Source organism: Papio anubis, chromosome 16, assembly GCF_008728515.1.
Source record: "Papio anubis isolate 15944 chromosome 16, Panubis1.0, whole genome shotgun sequence".
Classification (NCBI taxonomy): Eukaryota; Metazoa; Chordata; class Mammalia; order Primates; family Cercopithecidae; genus Papio; species Papio anubis.
The window spans coordinates 4,005,873-4,022,761 of NC_044991.1; the positions used below are offsets into that span (position 1 = coordinate 4,005,873).

Consider the following 16,889-nt stretch of genomic DNA (forward strand, 5'->3'; position numbering starts at 1 on the left):
GGTCCTTTCTGATTGATTTACTCATTCATTCATTACATTCATCCACTAAACACATAGCAAGTACCTATGAAGAGAACCCCTGGTTCAATAATAAAATCATTAACAATTTCATTCCCCTCTGGACTGTCCCTGACGCACCCCCACCCTGGGTGACCCCTCTTCTGATTGGCAGCCAGAGTGCCAGCTTCTGCTGGAAGCTCTGCAGCACCCCGTCACCCCCAGAATAAAAGTCCTAGAGAGCACCAGGCCTGCCCCACAGGTTTGTGACCTTTCCTTCGTTCCACAGCCCCTGTGGTTGCCAGGTACAGCCAAGAGATGCCCCTGAGCAATGTAAAACACATGCATTAAAACATGCATGACTGCCAAGGAAACCAACTGTACTGAAATCGTTATCACAATCACCCGCGAATGGCGACAGAGGTATATATAGGCACTTTTATTGACATTAAATGATGAAATATATGCAAAACAGGCAAGCTGTCGGTTTTAGGCATAGAGTCTGTGGGCCGAGGGTGGGTGGTCTCCCACAAGGTTGGCCTTACTGAGCACTCAGAAGCCCCTGGGAGGCCCCTCTGCCTCCTCCATGGCCCAGCTCCCGTGACACCCGCCATGGGCCCGCACTGCCCCATCTGCATGGAGGGGTCAGTGTGGGCTGCCACGGGTTAGGTAGGTCTGAGCCTTGTTCCGAGTTAGAAGCAAGCGCGGGGAGGCCCTGTTGCAAAGAGGACAGAGGGGTGGATGGAAGGGGTCGGTGGGTACCACAGGATGGATGTGTTCTTGGGAAGAATGTGAGGGTGTGTTTGGCAGGTTCCTAGCCCATCACTGCTGTGTCCCAGCACCAAGGACAGGGCCTGCTATGCATGGCTGGCTAGCTGGTGGGTAAATGGGTGGGTGGGTGGATCGATGGATGATGGATGGATAGATGGATGGGTGGGTAGGTGTATGGGTAGGTGGGTGGGTGGATGGATGGATGGATGGATGATGGATGGATGGATGGATGATGGATGGATGGATGGGTGGATGAATGGGTGGATGGATGGATTGATGGGTGGGTAGGTGGATGGATGGATGGATGGATGGATGAATGGGTGGGTGGGTGGGTGGATACATGGATGAATGAGTGGGTGGGTGGATGGATGGATGGACAGATGGACGGATGGACGGATGGACGGACAGATGGATGGATCAGTGGATGAATGGATGGATCAGTGGCTGGCTGGCTATGTCAATGGAGCATGCACATGTCCTACTTTCTGAAGCTGTGCCCCTTAGGGTGGCGTGGCCCACTAGACCTGGTTTCCTCCTGGCTCCAGCTCCCTCGCTGTGTAACCTGGGGAGGTCTCTGCCTCCTAGGGGGCTCCTGTGGGCTTGAGGTGCAGGAGGCTAGGCAGCACCAGGTGCACCTGGCACAGGCCTATGCCCAACTCCAGGGGTTTCAAAAGCCAGACAGGTCCTTGTACCCTTCTGTGTCTGGTATCAGCATCCGGATGCACCAAGCCCCAAGTGTTGCTGGAAACCCCTCTGTCCAGGACCCCCAGGCAGCCAGGACACCACAGTGGAGAGGGGCCAAAGCCCACACGCACCCTGACCCCAAGGCGCTGCCTGCCTCCCCCTCCCCCACTTCGTCCTGTGCCAGCCCTGGGTACCCTCCTTGCAGGCCGCGTCCCTCGCCACCTGGCCTCCTGTCTTCTGGAACGCAGGCCCTGCCTCCTGCTCCCAGCCTCCAATGCCCACATCCAACAGGACTGCTTCTCAGCCCCACCTCACCCCACAGCCGTCACTCAGGCTGCATCAGTACCCGAACGCCCTGCCCTCAGCAGCCGTGGGGCCCCAGGGAGCAGCGGGCACTGAGGGCCTGGGGTTGGTGGCCCAGGTGGCTCAGGCCACCTGCAATGCGTGTGGCCCTGCCAAGGAGGCAGACAGCCCTGAGCCTTAGCACAAAGCATTTTTAGGTTTATTTAAATAAAAATTATAATTTATACAAGACTTTTTCTTTAAACAAACAAAGTTTTCTTAAAAAAATGTTACGGGAGAATTTTTTTTCATCAGTTCTTAATACAGTACAATCCTTTTGTTGAACAAAAGTCACACTGGCAATGATTATTTACAGACCCAAAATAGACTCAGGCTTCAGACATAAAAAATTTAACATTCATCTAGTTCAGGGATTAGTCATAGAAATTAAACATCTGCCCAGATGTACACAATTTGGTAAAAACTACAGCTTCTCTCCATGGGGAGCCCAGAGCCTGTGCCGGTCTGCGCCCCGCTCCCGAGGACTTCCAGGAGGGGCCTGTGCTGGCAGCAGAGCCAACCTGGTGGCCCTCCCCCTCCCCCTGCTCCCCGAACGCGGCCCTCCCTGGGGGGCTGCAGCCACACCTGGCACGTGGTCAGTTTTCATCTCCCTTTCTCCACAAAAGGGACTCGAACTAAACCACCCGACTCTGGTAAAGAAGCCTCATCTGCCCCAGGGACCCCTCCCGCTGTGTTTGGGGACCGAATCCCAGCACCTGAGAAGAGGCGCTCACTGGCCCCGAGGCCCTGGACCCACCCTTGGGGACAGCCGGGCCCTGGGGAGAGAGGGGTGACCATGGTCTGTGGGCAGGGCCTCTGCAGCCGTCCCTGGGGTGGGTCGGTGCCCACCCTGTCTTGCCCCAGGCGCCGAGGGGGGGTTCACTGGGGCGTGTCCCCCGCCCGTGGTGCACCAAGACAGCTGGTCCCCCACAGGGCCAGACCCCCGGCTCAGAGCAGGTTCTGCCCCATTCGGGAAAGGCCGCCACGCGGTCATCCTGCCGCTGACGTCCATGCGGCCCAGAACCAAGAGGGCTCCGCTCCACCACCCAGGATAGGACATGTGCTTAATCTGGTGATCGGCGCGGCTCCCCCCAAAGCACCCCCGGCACCAGTGTGTGACCCTGCAGCCCCTCGTGAAGGGGGTGAAACCAGCCCGTGCCGCCGGATCCCTCACCCACACCAGCAAATGAGGATCGGAGCAAAGGTAAAAATTACATCTGAAAAATGATACAAAAATAAGAAAAACAGCTTGCTCTCTGTAAAAAATATAATCTTCTGTTTCTTCAAAAAACAACAATCTCAACGACACCCAGGGGACTCAGGACAGGCTGAGGGGGCTGAGGGAGCTGAGGGAGCTGCCCCAGCAGACGCTCAGGCCCGCAGGGTGGCCACCTCCTTCCAGGAGGCCCCCGCCTTCCCCTCCCTTTCCCAGTGCAGGTGGCCCCAGCAAACAGGCCTGCGGGCGCTCCCTCCACAAATGCCACCTTGTTCCCGGGAAGCCCAGGCTTCCCTGGGGCGGGGCAGGGGCTGGGAGGGTCTGTGCCCGGACTGGCACTTGCTGGGCACGCGGGGGAGGGAACACTGTCACACGGCGGCTGCAGGCAGTGCAGGCCCGAGCCTCTAGGCTCGGCTCACGGTTGTTCCCTGATGCACAGGGGCTGCCAGAGAGCCTCTGGCATGGCCCAAAGGCGGCTGCAGCCTGGGCCACCATGGACCCGGAACACCCCTGCCCACTCCCTTCCCCAACCAACCCGGGCAACTGCAGCCTGGAGACCACGTGCCAGACATGCCACGGTGCTCAGAGCACCTCCAACGGCCTTCACAGATGTTCTCCTGGGCCTTCCAAAGAGCAAGGTGTGAGAAAGATGTGCTTTTACCTGCACCATCCCGTGCCCTTACTGGTCACCGACTACAGACCTCCTGGCTGGCGTGTCAGGCTGAGAGCGGCGGGCGGGTCCTTACAGACGCGGTGCTGAGCGCCCTGGAGGCCGGCAAGGAAGGCGCCACCAAAGACACTGAGGGCAGGCGCGGGGTGGGCCCTTCTCACCCTCCCTGCTCCCGTGGAGCACAGGCAGGGACAGGGACAGGCTCCCGGCTCCAGCCCGGCGCCAATAACAAATGCCTCAAGAGGACCTCATGTAAGAGGAAGGAGGACTGCCAGGCCTGCTTCTCGGTGGTTGGTGAAAGGCCCCCATGTCCCTCCTTGATGACATCTTTCTGTCCCCTGGAGGAAGGGCCCCGCACTCTTCAGCTATGGCTTTGGTGGTGGACGAGCTTCCGGCCTCTGCAGAGCGGGACACAAGGTTGCGAGAGCCTCTGGGGTGGCTGGAGAGGTTTCTCTGTCCAGGCTGGCACAGAGAAGGGCGGGGCCAGGGGTCCGGTGCGTCCTCTCTACGGGCCCCCGAGGGCCTCTGCCCCTCCCCCAGTCTGCAGGTGGCCCTCGGAGGCGCCTGCCGCGCCCTGCGGGAGAGACGCGCCCCCAGCCCTGTGAGCCCTGGCCCCTTCGTGGTCGATAAAACGCAGAGGCCAACACAATAGAACCGCAGGTCCGGGAGAATTATTGCAAAAGCTCATGAGGATGTCCAATTGCTTCCACTACCAAATTGTTTAAAAAAAAAAAAAAAAAAAATTCCAGCAACGTCCCAGGCAAGTCAATACTAGCTGTCCCCGCCAGACGCTGCCGCTGAGGTGATCTTGATGTACTGGCTGAGAATGGTCTCGAAGGCCTCATCCCTGTGCACCATGGCACCAAACACGAGCGGCTGGCAGGGAAGAAATGACACCAGTGAGCATGGCACAGCCAGGCTGGCACCAGGACCAGGACCAAGACGAAGTCCAAGACCAGCCCCAGGCCAGCACGCAGTCACATGGGTCTGGGTGCCAAAGACAGGTGTCCCCCGACTACCCGGAGCCAGGCTCCAGCCTTCAGGGGAACGGAGCCAAGAGACAGAGGACAGCCAGGCTTTAGCCCCGTGCCTCTCTCCTCCCGAGTCTCTGAGTCGGGGGCCCCCCATGCCCGGCATCCCTGCCTGTCCCATGACTCGATGGCCCCAGCAAGATTTCCAGCTCAACCTGGATGCAGCCCCAGGCTCCGGCTGCTGCGAGGGAGGGGTGGCTTTCTGACCCCGCTGCCCAAACGAACCTCTGGCTGGCTGCCCCACGCTGGTCCCAGGGTTGCCCAGAGCCAGGCCCCTGGGCCCACACTGACCCCGGGCAGCCCCCGCCCGGCACTTACTTTCTGAGTGGATGGCGTTGACACGGCGATCCCCATGCCTGAGCCCGGGAGGACAGACAGGACCTTGTACTGAAAGGGCAAGCGTGGCTGTCACCACAGGCCTCCGCAGGCCCAGGGCATCCTCCTCCGCTGGGCATACAGGTGGCAGGGCCCACGGGCACCCAGGACTTCCGAGCAAGAGGGTAGGACCTGTGGGCACCTCCTCACTTTGTGGCCGAGACACCAGACCTGGAAAGGGTCTGTCCCACCCCATCCCAGACCGCTGGGCAGCTGGCCTGAGGAAGCTCGGAGACAAGCAGGCCCAAGGAGGCTGACGGTGGGCACTGGGCCCCAGAACTCGCTCTCAGGGCCTGGCACCAGAGGGCCATCTGTCAGCACTGCCAAACCCAAGAGGCAGGCTGAAAGGACCCCAGCCCTGAACTCACCCCTTCTGGTCACCTGACTGCACACTTTTTTCCAGAGCCGGACGGGAGAGATCACCCACAACTGCCACGGGGCGAGAGTGCCCCCGGGGCCAGTGCAGACACGCCCAGGACGCTCGGAGCTGGGAGGGAGCTGCGGCCCTGACCACCCCGGCTGAGTGTGCCTGCCAGTGCCTCACTGAGCCTCCCCTGTCCCAGAGAACAAGGGACCACAGGCACCTGTGGCCACGCCCACCTACTCATTCCATGTGACGGTCAAATGCTGAGCAAATGCCCAGAGCGGGTGCGATCATCTGAGCTCTCACATGAAAACCTGCGTCCGAGGCAAGAGCTCAGGGCCCCTGTGCTTTTCTTTGTGGGGAGGGTCCCAGATACGAGGGGGGGGGGGAACACAGTAGCCAGAGCAGGGCGTGGGCGCCTGACCTCATGGGCTCCAACCCAGCCCCTCCACTTTGAGACACAGGTCCAGGCAAGCGGACCCAGGGCAGGCGCTGACCCACAGCGATGCGGGGACTCAAGCCAAGGACCCGGACCATGGCCGGCCAGCGCGGCCACGGTGTCCAGATGCTGACAGAGGCTGGCAGAGGTCTACATGGAAAGCCTCGCCAGCCGCTGTCAGGTGATGAAGAAAACCGGGGGCTGGTGGGGGTGGATGGCTTCACCAACCTTCTGGATGTCCGTGATGTCCACCAGCTTGATGACTTTGTTCCTCTTTGAGGACCCGGATTTGGAGCTTTCGAAGCACAAGTAACTGGAAGGGAAACGGACAGAGGCGTCGCCTGGCTCTTGAACCAGAGCGTGCTCCCACCAGGTGGGGGTCTCCCGCGGCTGCCCCTCAGCCCCCAGTGGGATGAACAGAGACGCTCCCTCCCCACCAGACACAGCATGTGTGACACACACACGGCCACCGCTCTGTGAGACACACTCGTGGCCACGCTCTGTGAGACACGGCCACCGTTCTGTGTAAGACACTCATGGCCGCCGCTCTGTGTGAGACACTCAAGGCCACCACTCTGAGACATGGCCACTGCTCTGTGTGAGACACTCATGGCCACAGCTCTGTGTGAGACACTCACGGCCGCTGCTCTGTGAGACACTCACGGCCACCGCTCTGTGTGAGACACTCATGGCCACCGCTCTGTGTGAGACACTCACGGCCACCGCTCTGTGACACGGCCACTGCTCTGTGTGAGACACTCATGGCCACCGCTCTGTGTGAGACACTCACGGCCACCGCTCTGTGAGACACTCACGGCCACTGCTCTGAGACACGGCCACTGCTCTGTGTGAGACACTCAGGGCCACTGCTCTGTGTGACACACTCGTGGCCACCGCTCTGTGAGACACTCAAGGTCACTACTCTGAGACACGGCCACCGTTCTGTGTGTGACACTCAAGGCCACCGTTCTGTGTGAGACACTCAAGGCCACTGCTCTGTGTGACACACTCACGGCCACCACTCTGAGACACAGCCACCGCTCTGTGTGAGACACTCGTGGCCACTGCTCTGTGAGACACTCATGACCACCGCTCTGTGTGAGACACTCGTGGCCACTGCTCTGTGTGAGACACTCGTGGCCACCACTCTGTGAGACACTCATGGCCACCATTCTGTGTGAGACACTCGTGGCCACCGCTTTGTGTGAGACACTCGTGGCCACCACTCTGTGAGACACTCGTGTCAGCTCCCAAAAGTGAGACACTGTGGCCACCGGCTTCATGAGACACTTCTAGGCTACCCACTCTATGTGAGACACTCAGGGCCACCTACCTAGAGACACCCAGCCTGTGACATTATCTGCACACCACTCTGTGTGTGAGACACCTGCGGGCCACCGGGCCTGTAGGACACTCACACCGCCTGTGAGAGACACTCGTGGCCACTGCTCTGTGTGAGACACTGCACACCGCCTGTGAGACACCTGTGGCCAGCTTCTGTGTGAGACACTGTGGCCACTGCTCCGCGGAGACACTCACCACTGCCTAGTGTGAAACCTAAGACTGCCGTTCCCAGGACGCTGGGAATGAGATTCCCATTCCCCTGGGATTCCCAGCGAGCGACACAGGCGTCCCGGAGCCCTAGCTGGGAGTGTCCAGGTCACCTCCTCTGCAAGAAGCAGAGGGGAGGCAGGGCCTTGGCCACTGCTACAGGTGTGGGGGACGGGGTGGCCGAGGGTCAGGCAAGACCAAGAACAGATCCCATCCCCAGGCCAGCTCTCGCGCTCCCACATCTGGGGTTTCGGGGGTTTGGAGTGTAGCAAGAGAAGTCAACGTCCTCTTCTGGCTACTGTGTCTCAGACAGCAACAAGGACCCAGAGCCTCAGTACTAGCTACGGGCCTCGGTCCCCTCCTTGGGAGACTCTGCCCCTGGTCTCCATGAACTGCTTGGGCCCCAGAGGAGACAGCATCCCTGCCGGCCTGAGGGAGGACAGCAGTGTGGCACAGGCCACGTCCGGCTTGGAGGCGACACTTTTCCCCTGGGAGCCCAGACAGTCAGCAAGAGCGGAGCGTGGGAGAGGCCACGGCCGCCACTCGGGAAAACCTGCACTGGGCCAGCCGTGCCATCCCAGAGCCCAGGCAACCCCTCCTGTGCCCCCTCCCCTGCAGCCACACGGGGCCCCCCGGCCGCACTCACTTCTCCGTGACGTAAAGCACCCCGTTCCTGATGTAGTCCGTGGGCATCTTCCGGTCCCTGTTGATGAGGCAGCAGCGCCAGCCGTTCTCGCACACTAATGGGAGAAGGCCCGCCCGTCACGCCTTCCACTGGAAATAGCCAGCCTCTGACCTGACGCTGGGACCCGGGAGTCCTGACTCTCAGATCCTGACATCCACCCACTGCGCTCACGTCACCCCCACAGCGAGAGGAAGGCGCGCTGGCAAGAGTGAGGTGGCCGCGGAGGGTGGAAAACAGATGCTTCCTCTTCACCAGGCACTGGCAGTGTTTTTAAAGTGAAAGCAGCCAGGCAGAAGAGGGAGCAACAGAAGTGACAGTGCGGCCAGGACGCCACCTCCATGAAGACCGCCAGTGCCAGGGCTCAGCAGAGGACGAAACTCAGTTCTCCGCAGCTGCCTCTGCAGCCGCTCAGCACACACCTCGAGCTGCCCGGTTTAGTTTAACAGGAATTCCCTTTGGGAAGGCTGACCTGTCCCCAGGCTCCTGCGTCACCTCTCCCTTGGCAGCTCTTGTTTCTCCAGACACGATGGAACCAGGAGCAGACCCCCTGCCAGCGCCCTGCCGGCCCTGACGCCTCGCCCTGGAGTCTGTCCCCAGCGGGCCACCTGCATGCCTGCTCTCAGGGGAGTGCTACAGCGTGGGTGGCTCTCCCCATGGACACGCCCTCCTCCCCTGGAGCCCACAGAGTCCTCATGACCCCCGGCTCCTGCACTGCCTCCTGGGGTCCTGGGACAGTGGATATGAACGCTGTCCCGAGGGCTCCTCTGGCCTGTCATAGGGCAACCCCCTCCTGTACCCACAGCACCCCCAACGGGCCTTCAGTCTGTGCCTGTGCTCGGCCTGGCCTCAGGCTCACGGCACACATACCTGCCAGCGGACGCTCGTTTTCTGTGAGGTTGAAGATTTCGTGGAAATTGCCCTTCTTGGTGCTGTGGAAGCGGCCGGCGTCCTCCTCTTTACCCAGGCCGGCCGGTGCGCTGGGCACATAGCTCCGTGATGAGGTCGTCTGCAGCTGCCAATGGCAAACAGCGCGAGGTCAGGCCCACTGCCCACGCCCGCAGCACCCAGATGCGCTGGCCGCACGCACACCCCCCCACAGGCTGGAATCCGAATTCGGGAAGACATTCCCCAGGCCCCTTCTGGCCCAGCGCGGCTCCTTCCAGGCAGGGCCACCTCACTTCAGCGGGGAGAGCCCAGTAACCCTCCCGACTCATCTGGGAGGAGAGCACCGAGGCCACTCACTCCCCACGGTCCTGGCTGGGCCACTGTGCTGGCCATCTGGAGGGCCTGTGACGGAATGAAATACGGCCCAGGGCCAGCCTGTGGCTCCAAGGGGGCCCTTCTCAAGCTGCCTGGTCTCAGTGCCAGAGCCTCACCTGTCAGGGATGGCAGGGGCCGGGCGCCCCCATGGAGGGGCCACTCCCAGGCCCGCTGGCTCTCAGTCATCATGGCCAGTCCCCAAGTGTTGCCTTGGGCTTGGGAGGGGCTGGATGGGCCTCAGACACCGCAGTGGTAACGGGAAAGAAAAAACCCTCACATTTTAAAGACTCCATAAAATTGAATAAACAGCCTCTAAATGAGCCGGAGGTGAACACAGCACTGTGGGCCTGGGGATGTCCGGCTTCGTGGCCCCCCATCCCGCTACCCCCGCAGCTGGGGGCCGGGCTCACCCTGCGCGAGACGGCAGCACTGGAGCGCTCCTTGAGCTGCGGGTCGGTGGGGAGGCTCTTCCAGATGATATAGGGCGTGTCGTACTTGGCACGCAGCCTCGGGCAGCGTTTAAAGATGAAATCGATGAGGAAGAACTTGATACCAGCATAGAGTCCTGACAGCAGGGGACACAGGCTGTTCAACACAGACCCCTGAGGGCAGGGGACACAGCCCGCTCCATCCAGAGTCCTGCAGCTGTGCCAGTCTACTCAGGGTGATGGTTCCACCACCTCCCGCCTCCCAGATTGGCACCCTCCGCTCTGAGCCTGGATGTGAGAGTCCGGCTGCTCGCTCAGTCCTCACCCTGGACGCCCCACTCCCCTGGGGCCCCATCCAGCTGCAGCCTCAACCACAGGCGAGGGCTGTGCCCTGCATGTTCAGACCTATGGCCAGCCTTCCCCTGCACGCCACACACCTTCCCGCCCCAGAATCACGCAACGACTATGCCCCTCCCCAGTGGGCTCCTCCCCACCTTCCGCTTGGCACTGAAGGGCACCATCACCTGCCCAGCAGTTCAGGGAATGTTCCCAGCATCCCTTCAAGGCCCTCCCCGACCCCCGTCCCGCCCACCTGCAAACTGGTGGCTCTGCCCTCCAAACAGGCCAGATCCACTAAAGACCCACTTAAGACCTACTCAGGTTGACGGTCCAGCACCTCGCGCCTCCTAGATTGGCACCCTCCACCCTGAGTCTGGATGTGAGAGTCCAGCGGCTCACTCAGTCCTCACCCTGGATGCCCCCAGCCTCGCTCCCCTCGGGCCCATTCCAGCTGCACAGTCTCCACCCCAGGCGAGGGCCCCACTGCCAGCGCCCCACCCGCTCCCACTAAGACCCCTCAGCTCTGCTAGGACCCCCCAACCCATGCCTCTCACTTCCCTCTCCAACTCTGCCCGGCTCCGGGCAGTTCTCAACCCACCTAAAACACTTCAGGACTGTGCCTCCTCTGCCCCAATTCCCCACACCAGGCACCCAATCTGAGGTGCCTCCATGGCAATCCGTCCCCAACCCCCCTCCCACCTGCCCTCCTTCACCTGGGTGCCCCCCCAGGCCCGGCCCAGCCCTGCTCAGACGGCCTCCCACAACCACCTGCTCAGACGGCTCCCAGCCACGCCCTCACAGGCTCCCCTCCTCCGCCAGCTCCATTTTCTCCCGGGCACTGTCACCTGACACAATCATGGTCAGTCCCCCTACAAAGCATGACCTCAGAAGAGCAGGGCCTGGCTGCGCCCCAGGACCCCACCCGGCAACAGACGCAGGGATGGCAGGTGGGGCCGGCCCACACACACCTCCTAACGCACCCCTCTGGGCAGCGAAAGCTGTCAGGAGTTCCGGTCTCTCCAGGTGCCCCTCCCAGTGCTGGGGGCTGTCTCACTGCCCACAGTGCCTGGCCCACCAGACCAGACCAGACGTGGCAGGTCCTCCCTGCAGGGGCCCCAGGGTCAGAGTTCCATGTACTATCAGTGTTGTAAGGGGATTGATAAAACCGTGCCTTGTTTCGTTTTTTGCCTTTGTAGGACGTTTTCACATAAATTCATCAATCAAGTCAGACTTTTTGACCCCAGTTCTCTACTTGTTGATTCTTTTTTTTTGAGACCGAGTCTTTGCTCTGTTGCCCAGGCTGGAGTGCAGTGGCTCGATCTCAGCTCACTGCAACCTCCCGGGTTCAAGCGATTCTCCTGCCCGTCTCTCAAGTAGCTGGGCACCTACCACCACACCTGGCTAAAAATTTTGTATTTTTAGTAGAGACGGGGTTTCAGCATGTTGGCCGAGCTGGTCTCGAATTCTTGACCTCAAGTGATTCACCCGCCTGGGCCTCCCAAAGTGCTGGGACTACAGGCATGAGCCACCACGCCCGGACAACTTGTTGATTCTTAAAAGATGCTAGATGTAGGGAGGGGCAGGGCCAGAACCACCCTCTTGGCTGACTGGACAGAGCTCCCCGGTCTCCCTCCACGTGGTGCCCGACCCGTGAGGGACAGCTCAGCTCAAGAGAGCCCAAGTCCCAGCTGGGGCCATCCTTGCTTGGGGCAGGCAGCCTCTGCCCCTCTAAGCTGAGGTCTCTTGTCAGCACTGCAAAAGGACACGTGGGCACTGAGGAGCCAGGAATGCCACCTTGGCCCACATCTGGCAGGGTCAGCGCCGCCCAGTGGCAGTGGTGATCTCAGTGTGGTTGCAAGAACCCAAACACACTGGTTGTCACAAAAAAGGAAAGCAGGGGCCGGGTGGGGTGGCTCACGCCTGTAATCCCAGCACTTTGGGAGGCCGAGGCGGGCGGATCACGAGGTCAGCGGTTCGAGACCAGACTTGCCAACATGGTGAAACCATTAAAAATACAAAAATTAGGTGAGTGTGGTGGTGCGCCCCTGTAATTGCAGCTACTCCCAAGGCTGAGGCAGAACAATCACTTAAACCCCGGGGACGGAGGTTGTAGTGAGCGGAGATCGTGCCACTGCACTCCAGCCGGGTGAGACAGAGTGAGACTCCATCTCGAAAAAAAAAGGACAGCAGGGCAAATCCAGGACACCAAGACCCAGGTGCACACCCCCAGGCTCCCCGTGGAGGGCGGCCTGCCCCGGAGCTGCCCAGGGCTCCAAGTGCACTGCAGCTCTGGAGCCTCGGCACCTGGACCCAAGCCCAGGGGTCTAACAGGAGGTCACGGCGGTCACCTACCCACTCAGGAGCCTAGAGTCCTGGGTGCTAGCCAGAGGGGCTCCAGGCCATTGTCAGGGGAAGGGTCTGATCAAATCTGGCTCTGCCCACTCCTGGTGATGCCACCTGATGGCCACAATGAGCTGTTGCTGGAGAGCTCAGCCCTGCTGCGTCCAGAGGCCTGTCCTCCCACCAGCAGTTACACTGGGTCAGGACTAGGGTCAGGCTGGCGTTACAGCAAAGGCATTCAGAAAAGCGGCAGAGGAGCGGCGGGGGGCGGGGGGCGGCGGGGGAGCAGCGGGGGCATCTCCTCTTCCACACAGACACAGTCCCCCACTGCTCCTCTAAGTGGCATGCCAAGCCCAGACTGCTGAGAGGCTAGGGTCTGACTCCCGACTCCAGCACGGAGCTCTCCCCACCCTTGGCTTTGCAGCTCCCACAACCACACACACTGTCCTGCTTGGGCCCACCTGCCCCCTCAAGAACAGGACCCTGGCGGCCTCGCTCCCACATGCCAGTGTGCGGCCCATGTCAGACACTGGATCGCTGGTATTGAGGAAAAGAGAGGGAAGGGGAAGGGGAAGAGGAAGGGAAAGGGGAAGGGGAAGGGAAAGGAGACCAGACACAGTGGCTCATGCCTATAATCCCAGCACTTTGGGAGGCTGAGGGGGGCAGATCGCCTGACGTCAGGAGTTCAAGACCAGCCTGGCTAATAAGGTGAAACCCCGTTTCTACTAAAAATACAAAAAAAATTAGCTGGGCGTGGTGGTGGGCGCCTGTAGTCCCAGCTACTTGGGAGGCTGAGGCAGGAGAATCACTTGAACCCGGGAGGCAGAGGTTGCAGTGAGCCAAGATCGTGCCACTGCACTCCAGCCTGGGCAACAGAGCGACACTCTGTCTCAAAAAAAAAAGAGAGAGAGAGAGAAAAACAAAGAGAAACAGAAAGAGAGAAAAGAGGGAAGCAAGAAAAAAGAAAAGAGAAAGGAGGGAAGAGAGCACACTGGGCAGCAGTGGACGAGTGCCTCCCGGGGTGAGGAGGGGCCGCCACACCCCACCCACCACCCGGCACAGTCTGGTCCTCGCCACCAGCTGCCCTCCTTCCCCACAGCCAGCTCTGCAGATGAGTGTTTTAGTGGATGAGATGAGTGTTTTAGTGGATGTGACCCTTGGCTTCATGTGATGCTACCAAACTCATCAGCTACAACCAATCTCCCCGCACATCAAACCAGGCTCTCAGCCTCCCCGCAACTGTCACCCCTGAGCCCACGGGCGCCCCCCAGAGGTGTGTCCTGCCCAGGGCAACTCCCTGACACCCCCAGGGCCTGCTATCCTGGGTCTTAGGTCTTCCAACTCCTCCCACTTGGCAGGAGACACGGGGGCCTTGGAATCGGAGAGTTTCTTGATTTAAGAAACAATCACCGTGTCCCTCGATCTCGAATGGGCTTCACTTCTCCCAAATTGAAACGTTTGTGACAAAAAGCCGAGGAAGGATTGCCAGTTCTTGCAGACACCTGGCAGACACTGGTGGCACACAGACACTTGTGTCCCCCCTCCTGAAGCTACAGGCCACAGGTACATCTCCTTACCCACGGTGAGCCCCACCAGGCGGTAGGGGAAGAAGCAGGAGGCCAGGAAGGCAGCCCAGAGTGCCACATACAGCTTCTGTGTGATCTCCGGCTGGACCCACATGAACAAGCTGGAAGGAGACGGGAGGCTCAGGCCGGGCGGGCGCTGCCGGGCCAGGGTGGGGGGCGGGACTTACTTCTTGATCTTCTCCAGGATGTCAGCCATCTTGCCGAAAAGGTTCTGCGTGAAGGAGAAACAGCGATTACAGCAGCCCCCGTGCCTGGGCTGTCAGTCACACCGCGACGCCGGGAGGGCCTCCAGGTCGGGCAGCCCTGAGGTCACCCAGAGCCCTGTGGTCCTGCCCAGCTGCTCCGAGGCCGGGGAAGGCGTAGCTCTGGTCTAGGGCAGAGGTGACCGTGCTCACAGCAACAGCAGACCCAGGCCTGAGTCCTTTCCAGGGGCGCTCAACCCTGGCCAGGGGCTCCCCTGGGGGGACGGAGAGGGGCTCCACTCAGACCCTGGCCCACCATCCGCAGAGGCTGAATCAGGAGGCCCCTTCCCCACCCACCAGAGTTACTGTAATGACCAACCAAGGGCAGGGTGACTACAGGTCAGCTGACAGCAGGCAAACCGGGCCTGCAGTGTCAGGCATGGACCTCCCCGGGTGGCAGCTGAGGCCGGCAGAGACACACCCCTGGCCAGCATAGGCACATCCCTGGCACAGAGACACCCCTGGCCAGTGCAGAGACACCCCTGGCTCGCGCCCGTGGCCGACACAGACACACACCCCTGGCTGGTGCCCGTGGCAGTACCTGGGCTTTCTGAGCGACGTCCAGCACCAGCTGGAACTTCTCAGACACAGTCAGGTCTTCCTTTGGAGGTTCCTTCAGTCAAAGGGGAAAGAGAATTTTCCACTGAAATTTAACAGTTCAGAAAAACTACTGACCAAACAGTGTGGAGCCCTCCCAGCCCCAGGGACTCCGCTGTCCCCACACAGCCAGAGGGGATGGGACATCCCTTGGGGACCTGGCACCAGGAGGACACCCCTCTGGGCTGATGGTGACATCTCACCCTGTGCCCCTCACTCTGGGCGCACAACAGGAGTGGGGCAGAGCTGCCCCTGCAATGGCTGAGCAGAGGCTCTGCCTCACAGTTCACCTTCACAGCTGTCCTCCCTCACTTACAGGCAGGGAAACTGAGGCCCAGCCAATGGGAGCTCTGGTCCTGCTTGTCTCCCATTCATGAAGAGCCTCCTAAGGTCTCCCGGGTCCCAGTGCTGGGCGAGCAACAGCCCGCCTCTTCCAGGCACTTCTCCTTACCCCTGGTGCTCCATGTAAGAAACAGGCACTGAGATATCCAACTAGGCCCGTGGAGGCACCGAGGCCTCCCTTCTGCCCAGGCCCAGTGGTCTCGCCCCATGGGCCGAGGTCTCCCTCTAGAGCAAACTTCTGTAAAGGGCCAGTAGTAAATATTTGTGGCTTCCAGGGCCACGTGGTCTGTCGGCTACTCAACCGTCGTGCAAAAGCAGCCACGGCGGTGTGTAAGTGAATGGGTGTGTCTATGGCCAATAAAATTGTATTTTTTTTTTTTTTTGAGACGGAGTCTCGCTCTGTCGCCCAGGCTTGGAGTGCAGTGGCCGGATCAGCTCACTGCAAGCTCCGCCTCCCGGGTTCAAGCCATTCTCCTGCCTCAGCCTCCCGAGTAGCTGGGACTACAGGCGCCCGCCACCACGCCCGGCTAGTTTTTTGTATTTTTAGTAGAGATGGGGTTTCACTGTGTGAGCCGGGATGGGATGGTCTCGATCTCCTGACCTCGTGATCCGCCCGCCTCGGCCTCCCAAAGTGCTGGGATTACAGGCGTGAGCCATCGCGCCCGGCCAATAAAACTGTATTTACAAAGTTAGGTAGTGGGCCAGAGGTGGGTGTTTTGTTGTCGTTGTTTGTTTTATTGAGACAGAGTCTTGCTCTGTCGCCCAGGCAGGAGTGCAGTGGCGGGATCTCGGCTCGCTGCAACCTCCGAGAGGTGGGCTCTTGCACCTCAGAGGGGAACAGGTCCGCTTGTCCAGCCCGCTGTTCACCGCCCTACCTGGGGAGGCTGCGGGGGCTACAGCAGCCCCTCAGTGTCCCCTACCCCTGCCACATCACATCCCAGCTGGGAAGCCTCAGCTAGGACAGGCCAGGGCCAGGCAGCCAGCTTCCTGCACAGCCAAGCCTGGCCTAGCAAGCGGGGCGGGGCACACACCCTCCCAGGGCTTGGGGCCAGGGAGGGGCTGGCCTCCTCCTCCCCTCCTCTTCGGGCCAGGGCAGGGCTCCCGGGGGAAGACCACATGGCCTCATCCAGAGGCTTCCCCGAGAGGTGCCCACAGGCTGAGAGGCCTGGTGTGACGGAGACAGTCGGAGGAGACTGTGCACCCTCCAGGGACTTACCATGGGCTCAGACACTTCCGGCACGATGCTCCACTGTATCCGCCAGCCCCTGGTGAACAAAAACCACACATACCTTTATGACAGTGCCACCTGAGTCAGGGGATGGCATCGAATCACCAGCCCTACACGCCCAGCTGGCCTTGGAGGGGGCCCTTCTTTGTCCTTCTAGGTCCTTCTATGCTGCCTAATGGGGAGAAAAGGGCCCCCAGAACCCCCTGCTGTAAGAGCAGACAACTCCTATCATCCTCACCAATCCCTCCCTTAGGGCCCTTCTGGGTAGAGGGGACATATTTAATGGCAGCCAGAGGTATCAGGAAGGGCGGCCCTTCAACATCCACCAGCCAAAGGGGTCCCGCCCCAATGCTGGGTGCCAATGACACCTTCCAGAGTATTTAAGTGATTTCTACAAAAAAC

The 16,889-nt window shown here is 60.5% G+C and overlaps 1 protein-coding gene across 6 annotated transcripts in view; it reads right to left on the minus strand.

Moving 5' to 3' along the window:
* Positions 1-1,929: 1,929 nt before the first annotated feature.
* GRAMD4 (GRAM domain containing 4) overlaps positions 1,930-16,889 on the minus strand; it is a 103,472-nt gene continuing 88,512 nt past the window's right edge. For all 6 annotated transcript variants that reach the window (XM_031656182.1, XM_009217518.3, XM_017945404.3 and 3 more), the window contains 10 exons: positions 16,476-16,524; positions 14,862-14,933; positions 14,246-14,289; positions 14,070-14,179; positions 9,796-9,950; positions 8,993-9,137; positions 8,087-8,180; positions 6,118-6,202; positions 5,030-5,098; positions 1,930-4,556 (listed from right to left, as the gene is read on the minus strand). In XM_031656182.1, the coding sequence (XP_031512042.1) occupies positions 4,452-4,556; positions 5,030-5,098; positions 6,118-6,202; positions 8,087-8,180; positions 8,993-9,137; positions 9,796-9,950; positions 14,070-14,179; positions 14,246-14,289; positions 14,862-14,933; positions 16,476-16,524 (928 nt within the window). In that variant the 3' untranslated portion in view covers positions 1,930-4,451. The remainder of the gene's footprint in view (positions 4,557-5,029; positions 5,099-6,117; positions 6,203-8,086; positions 8,181-8,992; positions 9,138-9,795; positions 9,951-14,069; positions 14,180-14,245; positions 14,290-14,861; positions 14,934-16,475; positions 16,525-16,889) is intronic.